Source organism: Asterias amurensis, chromosome 11, assembly GCF_032118995.1.
Source record: "Asterias amurensis chromosome 11, ASM3211899v1".
NCBI lineage: Eukaryota > Metazoa > Echinodermata > Asteroidea > Forcipulatida > Asteriidae > Asterias > Asterias amurensis.
The window spans coordinates 8285660-8304738 of NC_092658.1; the positions used below are offsets into that span (position 1 = coordinate 8285660).

At 38.5% G+C, this 19079-nt stretch overlaps 1 protein-coding gene across 3 annotated transcripts; it reads right to left on the minus strand.

Annotated features, from left to right (window-relative positions):
* Nucleotides 1-725: 725 nt before the first annotated feature.
* LOC139943954 (leukocyte receptor cluster member 8 homolog) lies at nt 726-19055 on the minus strand. 3 transcript variants are annotated; one of them, XM_071940864.1, is made up of 16 exons: nt 18947-19055; nt 16243-16538; nt 15305-15405; nt 14071-14440; nt 12752-13106; nt 11716-11754; nt 10716-10859; nt 9420-9851; nt 8629-8874; nt 7489-7636; nt 6838-6930; nt 5908-6042; nt 5321-5389; nt 4379-4514; nt 3556-3763; nt 726-2347 (listed from the first exon to the last, which is right to left on the minus strand). In XM_071940864.1, the coding sequence occupies exons 1-16, from the start codon at nt 19000-19002 to the stop codon at nt 2188-2190; spliced, it is 2988 nt and encodes a 995-aa protein (XP_071796965.1). In that variant the 5' UTR covers nt 19003-19055; the 3' UTR covers nt 726-2187. The 3 variants fall into 3 exon arrangements, with proteins under 3 accessions (XP_071796965.1, XP_071796964.1, XP_071796966.1); XM_071940863.1 differs by having other exon boundaries at nt 14071-14443; XM_071940865.1 differs by lacking the exon at nt 726-2347 and having other exon boundaries at nt 2904-3763; nt 14071-14443.
* Nucleotides 19056-19079: the final 24 nt, after the last annotated feature.

Genomic DNA, 19079 nt, shown 5'->3' on the forward strand with positions numbered 1-19079 from the left:
AAGGAAGAAGTTCCCCTTTGCAAGATGAAAATGGCCTGACAAGCACAATTTGTACTGTGTTTTTTTTAGATTTCACTAGCAAAGCTGAGATCAGTTGAGAAGTTGCACACCTGACCATCATAAGAAGTGTGGAGTTAAACAGACCTTATGCACATGATGTCATTTGAGTAGGGCGCCCTCGATCAAACGGTGGTCATTCATTGGTTAACACTGTGCGTTGCCATACAAAGATGTGCATTTCCATTCTTTCATCATCAGTTTACCTTAAAAAATGGTTGCTTGATGACATCAATGCATAAGGTCTATTTACAGAAGAGACCAGTGGGTCTTTCAATCTAGTCTTGAACACATTTATGACAAAAAGCTTAAAAGTCTTTAGCAGATTTGTTACAATAAGCATAACAAATTCTGATACCTTCATTACACATCAATTAATACTGTGATGACAGATATGTATGGAAACCAGGCTATATCATTAATTAACAACAACAGTCAATAATATGAAAAAAAGGAAGACAAGTACATACTCAATTGAAAGCACTTGAATGCACATTAATAATATGGTTAACTGGTCATTTCAAGAAAAAATCATATTATCTTGTGAGGTTAACAGGTCATTTCAAGACAACACAATTATTATCTTGTGATGTCTACCCTTCTGGAAATAAAATAAAGGAAAATATTAGTGTGACTCTGTTTCACTTCAGTTGTAATAAAACAGTTGAAACAGTAAGCTGAATTGTATCTTAACAAAAAAATAAAAACTGGAAGATGAAGAAGACATCATGACATTGACGAACGATGATTTCAGACAACGAAGAAACACCATGATACATCGGATATGGTTGACGATACTCAGTCCCTGTTGTCTGCACGCACACACACACACGAAGGAGCTTGTACATCTTCCTCCGCATAAACCACCTTCCTCAAAAGAGACGGTAGAAACTCCACATCAACAGGTCCAGACGTCTGGAACATCTCGGCACAGGCTGCACAATCTTGGAGCAAAACATTTGCCATTGAAGAAAACTTGTCATTGTTGGGATCGATGACTATTAGTAAGTTCAAAAGAGACGACAGAAACTCCACATCAAAAGGTCCAGACGACTGGAACATCTGGGCACAGGCTGAAAACACTTGAGAGCAAAAAATTTACCATTGAAGAAAACTCGTCGATGTTTAGATTGGTCGACTCTTAAATAGTTCCAAGGAGATAACCGAAACACCACATCAGAAGGTCTAGACAATAGGAACATCTTGGGCACAGGCTGGACAAATTTGAAAAGCAAAAATTGGCCATTGAAGAAAACTCGTCAGCGTTGGGATTGGCAACTCATAAGTAGTTCAAACGAGATGACAGAAAACTCCACATCAAAAGGTCCAGACGACTGGAACATCTGGGCACAGGCAGCACAAACTCCGAAAGCAAAAACAATTGGCAGTTGAAGGACTTGTCGGTGTTGGGATTGGCGACTCTTAAAATAGTTCAAAAGAGATGGTAGAAACTCCACATGAAACGGTCTAGACGACTGGAATATCTGGGGCATAGGCTGAACAAACTTGAAAGCGAAAAAATTGGCAGTTGAAGAAACTCGTTGATGTTGGGATTGGTTGACTCTAAATTAGTTCAAAGGTGACCACAAAGCTCCGGGAGGTTATTACTCGATAATTTGGCCAGGATCATTTCTAGATGAGGGAGGTTTGAAAAGCAGGATGAACTATTTGACTTTCTTGGAGTACAGTAAGGAAAAGGTCCAGAGAATCATCAACTTGATGAAATTTACATTTGCCTTTTGGTAGTCTTTCCTTGACAACTTGGTACCAACAGCTGACCATCATTATCCAAAAGGTAAAACTCACGCCGACAAAATAAATCTGTGAGTTTGCTATGCAGAGACGAGTAACAAACTTGGAGACACCCAGTGTGAGGCACTAGATATTGGATAGGGCCTTCACCAATAGCTGTAGAGCGCCTCATTTCTGGGATCAGAGGCAATGGGTAGAAAACTGGGTTTAAGATGGATGCAATAACGGTTGGTACTCGCAAGCATGAATTTCTATAAAGTTCACTTGTCGCTGAGGCATTACTCGACTTTTTCTCGTAAATGCTTGGATATTAGATTTTCTTTTAGGAGATTGTGGTCAACCTTACGACCCCCACAACAACAGCACCAATCAGCCCAGCTATAGACTGCCAATGACAGCCATGCTTTGCTTGCAGTCCAACAACGTGCCATTCTTGCTCATTGTAGCTGAACAGCTTTTCAAGAACTCTATGCATACATCGGAACTCTCAAATGCAAGCTCACTTGCAATGAATGAAACGTCCAGACTGGGCCGGTATCTAAATTATTCACACAAGGGAAGAAAACGTGTTACAAATCCATATACAATGACAAAATACAGCAAATAATAAAGAGATTTTGTTCATCAAGCGATACTTACTCTGATGATTGTTTTTGTCTGTGAACAGAAAGTGTTTACTTACCGAGAAATAAAAACAAAAGTCATGTACATGAACACATCACTGGGTTAACACATTGGTTAGGTGTTAACCCAGTGATGTGCTAAACATTGAATTAGACACAAAATTTGTTCATGTGTTTTTACAGTATCATACCTACCTCCGAGTCCATTGTACTTACCAAATCTTAAAAAATTCAAAATGGTTATTTTTCAATAAAAATATTCAGTGCATTGTTTTATTAGAATGGTGGAAATTGAAGATTAATTTTGATTCCTTTTGACATCTTACCTGTAGTGACTGTCAAAGAAAATTGATTTTGTCTGTTACAATAAAAAAGTGTACTGAATCATGTTTGGTGTTATCATAATACTAGGCCTAAATATTTTTGGGGATGGGGGGGGGGGGGGGGGAGTAAAAAAAGGTTTCAATTCCAAGGATTTCCTATAAAAAGGTGTACTTTCAATTAAATATTTTAACCCGACCTTTCTGGCTAATCTCTATGGAGTGAACTCTCCCATCTCCATCAATTTACTTCATATTATCATCTATAAAACTCATTTGATAACTTATTTATGTTTAAATCGTCATCTTTCAAAACCCAAATGTAACCCACTTTTTTTTACATATCTCTCTTGCAAAAGGAGTGTCTTTTTAGAGAACCATAAACATTTGAAATGGCCACAATGATTAGTACTTTTTTACGACCTACTAGAACTTGTATTAGGGTGTTTGTTCTAAATGTACCTAATGTACTCTTTAAGTTACATAATGAATTATGTTTTTCACAGAGACATGCCAGTTTTTGAAGTGAGTTGGTTGCGAGATACAACTAACACCTCCAAAACGACCAGCTTCACTGATACAGAGGGACCCCCCCCCCCCCAAACAAGCACCCTCAAATAAAAACCAACACAACTGTAACTGTTTCTGAGTTTCAGTCCCTTATTTGCTAAAATAACCCAAGGCTAATGTGGTCTCAGTATAAGGATTGGAAAGATAAGTTCTTTTGTAACATGGAGTTGAATTGTTTAAAGAAATGATACAAAAATATTACACAAAATATAAAAGATAAATGCAATACATACGACTTGATCATCGACTTCAAAGCATTTTTTCTCTCGCGCTCCAAAAACATGTCCATTAAGTAGGATGCCATGCTTGGGGCACAGCGGTACAGCTTGAAAAACTTATGGTAATCAGACAACGTCCACGCTGAACGCAGGGCTAGCGCATGCTTGACAGTGGGGTCCTGTCGGACCTTGGGATTTAAATTTGCCAAGTCAGTGGCAAGACCTGAAAGAAAGATAGTTAAGGAACACAACATATGACTTTTTGCATCAGTCAGGGGTGACAGTCAACTACTGACAAAAAATTCTAGTGTCTGAGCCGTTCAGAGAAGTCAATGTTAAAGAATTTTGAAATGGTTTTAAATTACCAAAGCATCCCACCACCCCAAAATCTGATTTCTTTTTAAAATATTGAATGGCTTCGTAATACTATCTATACACCTAAGAACAAAAGAAAGCCTCAAGTGAACATGCGGCCGATTTCACAATACCCTAGGATTAATCCTATCTCATATAAAGGTCAAGTAACTCATGGGTTCAATGCGTCCTAACTTCTATGGATACAGAAATTAACTCGTCCCAAGTCCTAAGAATAATCCTAAAGCAGCTACTTTATATCAAAGGTCTCTTCAACATCAGTAGTTTTCGATGGCTTAAACCTACTCTACCCAAAATTATCCAGCCTTGGTTGGCAAAAACTTGGGCACTCTGACGTTGCAATAGAAGAATCTATACAACACAGTATTGACTACAGGACTTCAAGTCACAAAAATGACAAAATGACATTGTATCTACGAGGTCAACATTTCCCAAGTAACTGACTTTTCTATGCAAAGGATACTGAGGGTATTCCTGGTGAGCAGACAGTAGAGTATACGGTAAGCAGTAAATTCATTTTGGTTTTTGGCCTCTATGTCATCTTCAGCATAGAGAGCCTTTAGCTGGGTCTGACACTGGTTAAACTCTTCCCTATCTCCCTGAAATCAAACCACATAGAGAAACAACAGTAAATATAATGCATGCTTTAAAGTCAATGGACACTATTGGTAATTACTCAAAAAGATTAACATAAAAACCTTACTTGGTAACGAGTAATGGGGAGAGGTTGATAGTACAAAACATGGTGAGAAACGGCTCCCTCTGAAGTGACGTAGTTTTCAAGAAAGAAGTAATTTTCCACGACCTTGATTACAAGACCTCAGATTTAGAACTTGAGGTCTCGAAATCAAACAACTTTGTGTGACAAGGGTGTTTTTTTCTTTCATAGTTATCTAGTAACTACAACGACCAGTGGAGCTCAAATCTTCACAGGTTGGTTATTTTATGCATATGTTAGTGAGAAGACTGGTCTTTGACAATTACCAATAGTGTCCACTGTCTTTTAAGAGCAACTCTACAAAAAAGTTGTTATTCTACCTGAATTTTTTTCAAAGGACAAATCTGCGCTGACCCAACAGCCAAATATCTTTCTCATGGCATAATCTGGACCCAATTTCATTCTGCCCGTAAGCATAAAAAAATTGCTTAGCGCCAAAAACTTTTGCTTAGCAAAAATATGTTAACAGCAAGAATACTAAACATTAACATTTCTGCGACTGGTACCCCGGTCATTTCTTGCTTAACCAATAAATTTACTAGGCAGAATTTTTTGATTTATGAAATTAGACCTTGATGGTGTGCAAAACTCCATGTTTGTTTTGGATTAACGGATCACTCAGTGACCTACGCAGCTTCTGTGTTGTAAAACAGTTTGCTTGAAAATGAAGTTTATAAAAAAGCTCACCTTCTCTAGAGCAATTCTTGCATGTGTTTCATACACTTCCACAGTGAAGTTACCTCTATTGCATTGTACCTGTAAACAAAAACAACAAATTTATGGTGTTATGGTCTAGTAAAAGCTTAACACTTGCTGCAAAGCATAAAATTACATGACAAAACAATTAAAAATTTTAAGGCGCTATTCAATTCAATTCAATTCAAGAACACATATATTCCATCATGATTATAGCGCACTTCAATTCAATTCAATTCAATATAAAAATACATTCATTCCATCAAGATCATAGCGCACTTCAAGTGACTTAAAAGAGATGAACATGGAAAAAAGGTGAGTTTTTAGACCTTTATGAACTGCAGATAGAGTAACAGATTCCCTAATAGCAATAGGAATTATGTTCCATATCATTGGCCCAGCTACACTGAAGATGTTTGACCTAGAACTTTGCTTGCAAAACAAACAAGCGAGTGATGTCAAGTGTGGACCAAAGAAATCCTGGTTAAGTGTAATGCGACGATAAAGTGGAAAAAATATCACTGACCCCCCCCCCCCCCCTCATTTGGTTTTTGGTTTGTAATTTGTTAAAAACTCACGGTAAGATCTTGGCGGATTGACTTGAGCTGCTCGCACACAAAGGAGTAATCCTGCTTGGTCCTCCAGCGATCCTTCACCATGGCTAGGGATCTCTTGAGGACGGACACAGGACGAACTGTAGATGCTTCTGGTGCCTAGATACAAAATGAAAAGGGAAACGATTAATAATAATAATGATTAAAACATTTCGTCGGTCGTACCACGAACTGACCTGACACAAAATCACACATTTTCGCAAATTTGTTTTAAAACAAATTATTGACAAACTCAATGCTGTTAACATTATCAGCAAGTTTCAGTGCCTAATGTGTAATAGTTTGGTAATTACACTAATTAGTATAAACGACGCATCGCTGGACTTGCCATTTTGTCTTTTCACAAAGTGACCTATCTAGATACGTCGCTTTACCAATGGTTAAACTATGCGCTACAGCGCGTGCGATTATGGCGCGCATGCAAATTTTTGTACCACGAAGTGACCTAACTGGGGAGCGTAATATTTTCACAAAGTGACCGATCTCGATAGGTCTCTATTACGCATTGGTTTGTACACAGCGCGCTGCAGGCAAAAATGAAATTTTAATTTTCACAAAGTGACCCATCTGTTTAGGAATTAATTACTTATTAAAATAGTTTTAGAGATTAAAACACATTGATAGTTCTGTATGAATAAAGTATTCAGCTCGAAATTTCAGCTCGAAGCTGGAAATGAGCGATGGAAGAAGAGCGAATGCGTCGGGTAGCTGATGACAGTAAAGTTGGCGATTCTTAACCTGTTTTATGTACTAAATTGTTTACAGTTATTTATATTGAAAGCCTTTTGTGGAAGACTCTGTGCATTCCTGTCAACTTTTCTTGTATAACTATTTTTAGAAATAATTTGGAGTAAAAAAAACCATAATTTACTTGAGGGGGGGACATTTACTTACTGTAGTTAGACGCAGGTACTGCTTGGTGATCGCTTGTGATGTACCAATTATTGGCTCGAGAGACCACTCTGAATCATCCTCTCCATTTCCATGCTGGAATGGCAACCCATAAAAAATATCACATCAAGACAATTGACAAACTTTGTTTTTCCACCAAAGACAAAGAGGTTTTTTGTATTTTGTTACCAATGTTGGCAAATCAGGCATAACATAAAATAGAAATTAATAAGGCGCTATTCTATCAAGATTATAGCTCACATAAAAGCAATCAACCGTGAAAAAGGTGAGTTTTTAGGACTTTACGCACTGTAGATAAAAAGGTAACCGATTCCCTTATGACAGTAGGAAGATTAATATAATAATATCAAAGTCTTATATAGCGCACGTATCTACCAAACAGGGTACTCAAGGCGCTGAGTATATACAAACCTTGTTCCAAATCATTTGCCCAGCTACCCTGAAAGCTTTTTGATCTAGAACTTTTTTTGCTCAGGGAACATTCGAGCCATTGATGTCAAGTGCCGACCAAAAAAATTGTGGTGGAGTGTAAAGTGACAGTAAAGTGGAAATATGTCAAGTAGTTTTGTTCAAGCTGGGGAGCACTACCATTGTTTGAATGCTTCACCAACAACTGCACTTTCCACTACTTACCAAAAACCCATCGATTTGTAGCGTGAGCTTTTGCGTTCTCTGTTTCTTTTTGGAGGCGGGGTCTCCCAGCATGTCTTGGAATCGGGCAGCTCGTTTCTGCATCCGTACTTCCTTGTGGGGATCGTCGACTTCAAACTTTTTGGCGCTCCTAGCAAAAGAAAACAGGTGAGAGGAAGAACGTCAGTCAGGTCAGATTTCTTCTCATGAGCAAATTTTTTTAACAGCGGACACTAGGCCTGGGCGACTTGTGAAATTTACAACTGGATTAGTTACACCTCAATTAGTCAAGACTTCAACGCTAGTGGCTACTAAATTTTTAATTTCCAAGATGCATTATGGCATACTGTGTGCCGCAGGCACAATAAAAAAAATTCAGGCAGAAAGGATTGAACGATTGTATCACTGATGTCTGATTGTGGTTAGTAAGTAAATTATGTTATCTAGAGAAACAGAATTGGTTCACCAAACAGGCAGTCACAACTATTTTTGTAGTAGTTAAAAATAGTAGTTACGACTCGTTTGGTGGAATTTTGAAGAACATGTGCATTGATGTACCAATTGTTATGCCCTTCCACACAATTTCAAAGCAGACTTGAATTTTGAAGAATGTGTGTGCAATTTTGACAAAAACTTCTACAAACCAGCAATGTAAAAATTGTACACAGATTACTGCATCCAATAAACCAGAACAGCATTATTGATATGAAGCAATACTCTGTGAATGTTTAATGTAGCATTCATCCCTTAACGAGTGGATCAATAATAACAAAATCACACTCAATACACATAGAATGCATCTGAATTATAACAAACAGTTCCTTTCTTCATTATGTGGATTGGCTACCTGACTGCATGAGTTTCCTTGGAAGAAACTCTCAGGGGTTTTCCTCCCATCTTAAACTACAACTTTATTCCTCGTCTTCTCTCCATTGGGTTCTTGTATCTAGTACAGTGATTATGTTTGCTTTTCTAAAGAACCTTGGTTTCACAACCTGAATTAATGAAATTAAATTGTGTTTTCCTTGAAGATCTAAAACTGAAACTTCGTTCCTTGTCTTCTCTCCATTGGGTTCTTGTTTAGTACAGTGACCAAGTTTCCAACCAGAATAAATGAAAAGAACATGAAACAGAGCCACTTACTGTTGCTTTCCTCTTCCCTTCGGGGTCTTTTTTACGGGAGTTCTTTGACCCCTGTTGGTCTCATTCTCCTCATAACCACGACCCCTACCACGCCCTTTGCCCCGTCCACGACCTCTCTCTTGACTCTTTCCTCTTCCTCGCCCTCTTTCTTGGGCCTTCTCTAGCTGCATCTCTCTCCAGTCTCCACGTAAAGGGATAAAATCATCTCTGTGATCACGGCTGTGTCTGCTTTCATTGTCGCTGTCGCTGCAAGTTAGAAAGTTACAATAGTGAAACGTCTGACCCAAGGAAGTTTCTAAAATGTAGGTTCATACTTTGGTAAAGACCCAATAAAAAAATTGTGTAATTTCTATCTAAAAGCTCGCTTGATATAAGGATGGCAATGGCAGTAAGCATCTCGGTCGTGACACTTGTGTCCGTAAGCCACTTAACCATGATTGATTCATCCTTCGGATGGGACGTCAAGGTTGGTCCTGTGCGTTGTGTCACGCATGTAAAATAACACCGTGCACTTATCGAAAAGAGTGAAAGGTTAACCCCAGTATTCCTGGCTTGATTGGCTGCATAATGCGCCACAGCACCCTGTAAACCTGGTGCTGTGTAAAAGGAGTAGGTCTAATACTTCAAATGTAGTCCCACATACCTTGCAGGAAAAAGACTGCATGTTGAAGCGCCTCGTGCTTTACTGAGTGACCAATATGAGCACTATATAAGAAGCCACTATTATTACTACTTTGTTTTTTTATCCTGAGAAATTATTTCAGTTCCAAAGCAGACTTAATATCACTTACCCGCTGTATCGTCGTCTTCTTGATCTCCTACTGAACGGTGATCTGCTGCGTGATCTACTCCGTGAGCGACTCCTTGTACGTGACCTAGAGCGACTCGCTGACCGTTCTCTTACAAACCCATAAATCCTTCGCCCCGAGCGTGTGTTGAGGGGCGCCACCGCGTGGCGACTATCATGGTTAGTAGACTTCTGATTACTCTGATGATGTTGCATGTGCTGAGGAGTCCTTTGCTGATGATGAGCTTGCTGGTTTGGAGTTTGCTGGTTTGGAGTATATAGATTGTGATGTTGTTGGTTTTGAGGTCGTTGGCCTCCTTGAGGCTGATGGCCTTGAGGCTGATGGCTAGGGGTAGAAGCCATGGTCGAGGTCTCCCATCGGGATGATTTTTTGGCGTTGTTTTGAGCATTCGCTTGATCATTCGCTAAAAGTTCACTGAAATAGAAATCCATATGAAAGGTACTAAAATTGAAATACTGTCGTCTCAGAGGCTCTAGCAATTACTTTCAAATCAAATCTCGGGAGTTGAGGCTCAAACTGCTCCATTTTAGTAATAAGTCACAATACCAGCATTTTCGCTTGTTCCTTCCAACATGAGTTTTGTCCAACAGTTCAACTTATTTTAGAATGCCTGCTGTACTGAAATAATAGCCTCTAGGCAGAGTAAAAAATGTAAAAAAATTACCCGCCTGCATCAGTTGAAAAAAAAAAATTCTGAATCCTCAACAAAAATATGTTTAAAATTTTGTCTGTCTCTCAAGAAGACTAAATTTTTCATGGTGTCTCAATTTTTCTATCAATGATACTTTTGTTTTACCCACATTTTTGACTTCTGAGTTAAACAAAGCCAGAATTTATTTTGTCTGATTCTCTGTTCCTTGAAAGAAATTTAAAAACAAAAACAATAAAAAGGCCCTAACCTCCTTTTTATCCATCTTTTCCTGAAGATGATCAAAGGATAATGATGAACATGCACATTTTTGTTTTGCAGATTCACCACAACTCAATAGAGAATGACTCAAATACACATTGTTACCATCAATTTATAAATTTGCAAAAAAAAATCTATGACTATTTTTTCAGGCATGATATTTGGTTCTTCGAAAAAAGAAAAATACTTTATTGAGTACAAGGGCTGACCAAAATATACACATGAGTGAGACTTTTTTGGCTGTTTTATTATCACAATTTTACAGATTTTACAGATTTGTCCAAGGGCGGAAATCAGGATGAGTATCATGCCTGGTTTTTTAGAGTTTTTCAAATCTTTCCCTTCATGTGAATTCAAAAGTTCCTTACGTTGGTAGAGGTTGTTTCTTCCAGTCCTTTGTCCATGCTGTACCATCTGTGAATGCTTTGGTGAGTACTTCTTTGAGTTTAGCCTCGATGGAGTCTTTATCAATCTCTGTGTCACAGTGTCCAAAAGCATTCTGTACATATTCCCTGTGATTAGAAAACAATTTTCATCATAAAATATCCATATTTTTGTATTATTTGATAAAGCAAACTCTGAACTTATATGAAGACATCATCAGGGCCCAAATTTCATGGCTCTGCTTACAGCCAAATCCTGCTTACGTTCACCATTCTCAGCTAACTGTGCAAGCTGCGCTAGCTGTCTAAGCGAGGAATGCCTAGTAGACACAAAATTGCCTTTCTAACCTGTAAAATACGAAAGAGGTAAGCGCAGCATTCCCTGCTTCCATAAGCGCCAATTCTTTGCTTACTGTAAGCAGAACCAAGAAATTGGGCCCAGAATTTTGACAAGAATACATACACAAATTGTACACAGATTACTGCAACCAATAAATAAGATTATCATTGATATGAAGCAATACTCTGTGAATGTTTAATGTAGCATTCATCCCTTAACGAGTGGATCAATGATAATAAAATCACACCCAATACACATAGAATGCATCTGAATTATTAACAGTTCCTTTCTTTCAATGGACATGAAAGCATTCTGCTTTCAACTTATGTGACTCTGACAGAACTAGAATAAAAACATATAAACTTATGGAAACTAATAAAGCATGCATACATGATTACCAAGGAAACTTAGCACAACTTAAGAAACACATTGCAAAGGCAATTCTGTAATTAGCAGAATTGCTTATCCCTAGTCTTCTGCACTTTGTCATAGAGCAAGTAATACCAAGCACAGCATGCAAGACTTTGTACTGAGTTCATCAATTTTTAACTGCACTGCTAAGAAACAAACAAAACAAACCAAGGAATTCAGCTGCAAAGTTGCATGCCTACATTTTAATCAAAAAGATTGTCATGCGTTACTTACTTCAAACTGTCGGGCCAGTCCGTTTGCGAAGCCGGTGTGCTGTAAAGAGAAATGTAAAAAGAAAATTTCATTATACTAGAGAATCTGAACTCCATATTCAACAGTATATTCAGCTATTTATGAAGACATAATATTGAGCATGAAGTTAATTTTATGATCCAAAAAGTAAAGTTGGTTCTCGTTAAAAAGAGCAGTTAAGAAGAGGTTCTGCTTATGAAGAGTACATTTTTAAGTCCTGAATGTCATTTCTTTGTTTCTTTGTTATGCTGTCCTCTTATAGAACTATTCTTGTTGTAAAGAAGTAATATGGCCAGTCTCAGCCGCCTTGTTAATAACATGAGTCCACTATATTGTTAATTGCATACAAATACGAATAAACATGCTCAGTATTAGCTTCAAACACCTTAGGAAAACATTAATTAATGTACACAGGTTACTGCCCACAATAAAGCACTAGTTGACTTGATTGAATAATTCAGCAGTAACCTGGGTGTGTTCAATGTAGCATTCATCCCTTAATGAGTGGATTAATGATAGCAAAATCACCCAATACACATAGAATGCATTTGAAGTAAAACCATTTGAAAGTCAAGGGTATAGACCTAATACACGTGTTACCTTTATTTAAAATAAAAGTGAACTTGTGGTTTTCTGGCAGGCAAGACGCTACTCTCTCTGGCTTTAGGGAAATTTTACATTTTGTATCAAAATTTACATTAAAGAAATATAAAAAAAAACGGCTGGACAAGTTAAGAGATGTGCACCCTTTTTTCTTCTCAAAAGTTGACAATAAACTGATGCAGCACTCTCCGTAAAATGTAAGCTTGAATTTGTTGTACAATTTAATTAGGCTGTGTACCAATTTATGCCTTCAGGAAATCCAGGCTCTGTGGTTCTTTTGTAAACATGTGATGTCACAAATCACGGCCAATAGACCAATTTGTGTTCAAATAATACATGTGCACAGCCAAAAAAAAAAAAAAAAACAGATTCAAGAACAATTGATGAGGTTTATTAATATTTGACCAAAATTCACCTTGGAGCAGGACTCTTTGGTTTTGCGGCTTCTTTGGTGGGTATACTGGAAGGAGGGGAACCGCCTTGCGCGCCAACACCCTGTTGCCCGATGCTGGTTTGTTGTCCCTGATGTCTACCTGGAGTGTGTCGTTGCTGCTGCTGCTGCTGTTGTCGCTGTCTCTGCTGCTGCTGGAACTGCTGTTGTTGGCGTTGGTTCTTCTGCCAGTAAGGTGACTGCTGTTGCTGTTGTCTTGGATATTGCTGATTTCTTTGCGGCTGCTGTTGCTGCTGCATGTCGCTGTCCAGGTTTGCTCCTGGGCTAACACCAGGCCGCTTACGCATGTTGAATCTTACACCTCCAGTATCAGGAGGTTCTGTGAAAAAAAGGCAATTCTATTTGAAAAACAACCCTTTGAGCCATATTAAGTGGAATTCAGTCATTATTGTTTAAGTCAGGGTACCTATCTCAGAGCTGGCTTTGATTAAAGTACTCAATAATCCAAGAACCTTTAAAGAAACATTTTGTGAGCATGAAGCTCTTGTAAAAAAAACCAAGGCTCCATTTAACAAAGCACTAAGATTCAATTTTAGATGAATTGGCAATATTACTATATTGATTTGTATTAATACATTATACTTTGCTTATCTTATCAGTAAAGATTGATCAGCACTTAGTGTTTGTAAAACCGGCTGGTCTCGGATGTTGTGTTTATGCCTACGAATTGATTAAATGGATATCAGAAAGCTTATAAGACTTCACGATGAACAAACAATTATTACCACTGTGGCATTAACACAATACAAAATAGGTTTTGGGATCCATCTATAGAATCCCCTAAAGCAGCATTTACAGGTGTTATAACTTGTGAAATGTACAAAGATACTGCACAAAAAACAAAACACATCAACGCTTTGTCCATCTTTGCAGTATTCTTGTTAGTATTTCTGTAGCATTCATCCCTTAATGAGTGGATCACTAAAACAAAATCACACTCAATACACATAGAATGCAGAGTTTAAATAACACCAACAACTTATTTCTTGCAATGTCCAAGTATAATTTGCATTTAATGTTTATTCCTTTTTTTATATTTGATACAGTTCAATGTAGTTGCGATTTTAATTCATCTAAGTAATAAATTGTTTGTAGAAATGTAATTGCTTAGTTGCCATATCTATGGCTGGGTTCAAACTTAATATTGAACCGCAGGAAAGAGGCAAGTGATTTTAGTGTTGACTAAATTCATGGTGAGACAAGTCAGGCCGTCTTGTGGTTTTTTTTTATTGATAGTATAATTGGTTAAACAATATACAAAACTCGCATCGTAAATAACTTACGTTTCAAAGATGGAGTACTCCAGTCGTCAGCGGCTCTCTTTGTAGCACTGTTTTGTCTGTTCATAGAATTAGAGTATTCATCATACCTAGGTCTTTCACCTTCAAGGCCGATCCTTTCACCACCCTGACCCAGGCCACCAGAGCTCGCAGCCCCTGCACCACCCTGTGACTTGACTCCTCCGTTATTACCTTTATCCATGTGTTGACCTTGGTCTAAGTTGCCGGGTGGTCCAGGGGGAGGTGGAGGTTGCTGGGTTGGGGGTGTGTTGGGAGGGGGAATACCCGGTGGAAAGGGTGGCCTCTGGGGTGGTGGGTGGTTTGGAAAGCCACCCTGTGGTGGCACCATGCCCGGGTATTGCTGATACATGTCCTGCTGAAAAACAAAATTCAATGCTAATAGTCAGAATCGCAAAATAAGCAGTCAAAAAAAACTCTGCAGTCAAATTTCCCATTAAAATTGTACACAGGTTACTGCATCCAATAAACCAGAACAGCATTATTGATATGAAGCAATACTCTGTGAATGTTTAATGTAGCATTCATCCCTTAACGAGTGGATCAATGATAATAAAATCACACCCAATACACATAGAATGCATCTGAATTATTAGCAGTTCCTTTCTTCAAATTTAAGTGAAACCATATAAAATGTGTAAACTATTAAACCATGCATTACAAGATTAGCAAGGAAAAACCGTACTTTAGAAACAGAAGAGTCAACATCTGTCGACAATGCATTAATGGTATTAAAAATTAGTCGTGACTAGTGTCTTAGTTGCGATTAATTGATGCGCGACTAGTCGAGTCAGTAGTAATATTCACTAGTTGCCCAGCGCTAGTGGTATGAGACTATGAGCAAGAGCTGTGTGGCTTTCTGTTGGCCACTTTGTTTTGAATTTTCACACCCTACTTTACATCCCTTTAAGTATTCCTCAAGTATTTAAGAGAGAAAAGTGGAGACTCTGTTCCAGCTTTAAATTAAATTTTGAATTCCAAACTCTAGTTAGAACCCTGTAGGGTAATAACTAATAGATTTAAACATTGATTTATTTACTCTGTTGTTTTTGACCAGACATGAAAATACACAAAAGAAATGCTTTGTACGCCTAATTTTGAACAGTGTATTTTTCAAAGTTTTCTCTGCAACTGAAACTAAAAAGTCTTAAACAACTAATGTTACTCAAAATAAAGTTATGGTCGCTGTAATGATGGGTGCACAATCACAGCAGCTTACCTGTCCAGGAAGTCCAGGAAATCCGGGCATCATTGGTGGACTCATGCCATAGCCATATCCAAACTGCGATGGATTCATTCCATACTGACTACAATAGTTGGCTGTCAAAAAAAAATTGGTAATATACAAAACAAACATTAAAAAATGTGCCTCCATGCAACTAGTCATTGCCTGTTGCCCGTGAATGATCTAGTAGAAATTTACAATTTCATCATACATTGCCCTTTACTAGGGAGAAAATGACTTGGTGCCCTTGCCCTTTCAAAAACAAACCACTGTTATAGGCCTATATTCTGCGGTCAAACTTCAAACAGCAATTTACAAATTGTACACAGGTTACTTCATCCAATAAATAAGATTAGCATTATCGAAATGAAGCAATACTCTGTGAATGTTTAATGTAGCATTCATCCCTTAACGAGTGGATCAATGATAGTAAAATCACACTCAATACACATAGAATGCATCTGAATTGTAAAACAGTGCCTTTCCTTGGTGCCCTTGAATCGCTCCAGAAGTAGAAATTTACAATTTCCTCAAGGGATACAGGCCTAATGTGAAACTAGTTTAAAGACACTGGACACTGTTGGAAATTGTCAAAGACCAGTCATCTCACTTGGTGATCTTAACAGATGCATACAATACCAAACCTGTGAAAATTTGAGCTCAATCGGTCGACGAAGTTGCGAGATAATAATGAAAGAAAAAACACCTTTGTCAGCTAAATTTGTGTGCTTTCAGATGCTTGGATTAGAGCCCTCAAAATCTAATTCTGAGGTCTCGTGATCAAATTTGTGGAAAATGATTTCTTTCTCGAAAACTACGTTACTTCAGAGGGAGACGTTTCTCACAATGTTTTATACTATCAACAGCTCCCCATTAATTGTTACCAAGTAAGGTTTTATGCTAATAATTATTAAATATTGCCTTTAACATACCATATTGCTGCATTTGCATTTGCTGCATTTGCATCTGTTGCGCTTGCAACTTCTCTGGCGTTGAGTCTGGTTGCTTCTGCTGCTTGTCCTTCTGCTTCTTTGGGCTCTTCTTCGTCTTTCCTGCTTCAGAATTATTCACGTTTGACTTGTCAGCTGACGGGCTGGCAGTATTTGGAACAGATCCTCCCCCATCGGCGGTTGCTTTGTCACCAAGTTTTTCCAGCGCTTGTCGCGCTATTTCCCAGCTGGCATTTCCTGCTTGTTGTGGTGCGACCATTGGGCTGAAAGTCTGGGCCCTAGAAAAAAATTAAGTTGGACAATTTAGTCATGTTATTGTTAGGTAGCGACTATGACTACTCATAATGCTCCAGTCTTCCCCACATGGTCCCAAACCAGAGGTTGAAAAAAACTATGTTAATTTAGTGACTCTATGATTTATGTTTGTTGGACAAACACAAACAGGTTATGTAACGTCTGAAACCATCAAGTTCTACCATCAGACTACTGGAACAGAAGATGGACGAAATATTGTATTTGTATGGATGTCATTTGCCATTGTCACTTTTGTCAGACAACTCGTCCGTCGGACTTTTAAACTTGAAAGTCGGAAAACTCAAAGGAAAAGTTTCTGTATGGCGCCACCACTTTTTCATTCGGAATTGAATTAATAAAAAGGTATCTAATTTACCTCAATGAGATATTCCTTTTAGTAAAATCTAGGTGAAAATTAGACCCAGTAACTGGGGCGCTGTACTCCTTTTCAACAATTTTTGACTTTATCTGTCGTACTAGCGCCCCAGGGAATGGCACAGAATTTTAACGAATACCCAGTTTTTCGCGACACCCAGCCACAAAAAATGCCTCAAAATGACAAAAAGACCAAACAAACTAGCTCAAAAATCGCCTACTCTATTCTCGATACGTCTAGGATGTAACATCAGGCATTTAATTGTACTCACGATCATTTTTTAAACTCCAAATCGATGATTTTTAACTCCGCATCGTGGAGCGATTGACAAGTCTGCGATTTTCGGATGTGTATGGTAACGAAACATGGCGTCGCGTTGTGGGTGGATGTCCATCAACGGCTGTTTAATGCTACACTTGTTACAGGCGTTGCAGCGAAAGCTATACATTGTACACGGGGATGGGTACAGGCGCTGCAGCTAGCGAGTGCCCACGTGCGTTCAATCATGGTCAACGTAACTTAAACGGTGCCGGGTTGTTGGAAAATTATCAGAAAGGGGGTGAAAGGTTCTCAGAAAGGGAATATTGTCTGAAAGAGGGGATTTTTCTGGTCATCGCCCCCCAAAAAAAAAGAAAAAAAAAAAAAAAAGGGGAAAAATATGATAAATAAATAAAAACCGCTGTACTTCATCTAGGCCTACGATTTTTGTGCATGGTTAAATTGCTTCTTATAATGTTTAGTGCTGCCAGTGTCACTGTAGAATTTTTTTTTATTTATTTATCATCTTTTTTCCCCTTTTTTTCGTTTTTTCCTTTTTTTTGGGGGGGGGGGGGGGGCAATGACCAGAAAAATCCAGACCAGCAGACTTCATCCAGAACCATCCAGCTTCATCCAGCAGACTTCAGACCAGAAAAATCCCCTCTTTCAGACAATATTCCCTTTCTGAGAACCTTTCACCCCCTTTCTGATAATTTTCCAACAACCCGGCACCGTGTAAGTTACGTTGACCATGATTGAACGCACGTGGGCACTCGCTAGCTGCAGCGCCTGTACCCATCCCCGTGTACAATGTATAGCATTCGCTGCAACGCCTGTATTAAGTGTAGCATTAAACAGCCGTTGATGGACATCCACCCACAACGCGACGCCATGTTTCGTTACCATACACATCCGAAAATCGCAGACTTGTCAATCGCTCCACGATGCGGAGTTAAAAATCATCGATTTGGAGTTTAAAAAATGATCGTGAGTACAATTAAATGCCTGATGTTACATCCTAGACGTATCGAGAATAGAGTAGGCGATTTTTGAGCTAGTTTGTTTGGTCTTTATGTCATTTTGAGGCATTTTTTGTGGCTGGGTGTCGCGAAAAACTGGGTATTCGTTAAAATTCTGTGCCATTCCCTGGGGCGCTAGTACGACAGATAAAGTCAAAAATTGTTGAAAAGGAGTACAGCGCCCCAGTTACTGGGTCTAGGTGAAAAAGTGGTGGCTCCACAGACCATACGGAAAATTATCCAACTCAAGTCAAAGTTTCGTACAACTCAACAGTTTGGACTAATCACTAAGTCAGTGTGTTCTTTGGAAAGATTGTTCAAAAGTAAGCCTGTTTTTAATTTTTTTTAACGAAGATTTGTGTAGGAAAATATTAACAATAGAACTTAGAAGGAACCTTCACAAATTATAATTAATATAAGCACTTCACTTTTCGTTCGGAGATCAGCCATTCAACTGTCGACTTATCTTGACCAACGGTCGAGTTGTCTCACTGGCGAGTTGTACGAACCGTGTCGAGTTATTTGATTATGGACGAGTTGTCTGAACGTTTGTCGCACACATTCTCACAGTCACACTGACTGTCGTACCGTCCGTAGGCGTACAAAAATTGCGAAAACCCACGACAAAATCACAGCCCACTTTACCTACTAAAAGCAATTCAAAATGTAATGAAACCAAGTGTGACAATAAAGAATATATTGATCTTCACAATATTTAAGTTTTGAACACGTGTCTTACCACTGAGGAGGCTGTGGTGGTTGGTTTTGAGCGCCAGTCCAAGGAATGCTAGCCATTTTTCCGTCCACGATGTGTAGTTTTCTCGATGGTCTCTAGACCGTGGCTGGTATTAGACACTGTTTAGTGTAATTTG

What these genes read in the sequence shown, in the direction of transcription:
- LOC139943954 (XM_071940863.1), bottom strand. Translation starts at nt 19,002, where the DNA reads ATGGCTAGCATTCCTTGGACTGGCGCTCAAAACCAACCACCACAGCCT. An exon ending in AGTACCTGCGTCTAACTACA is followed by an intron (nt 6,043 to 6,837) that starts GTAAGTAAATGT and finishes TTTTGTATCTAG; the next exon opens with GCACCAGAAGCATCTACAGT. An exon ending in TTGAAGTCGATGATCAAGTC is followed by an intron (nt 2,348 to 3,555) that starts GTATGTATTGCA and finishes TGAATAATTTAG; the next exon opens with ATACCGGCCCAGTCTGGACG.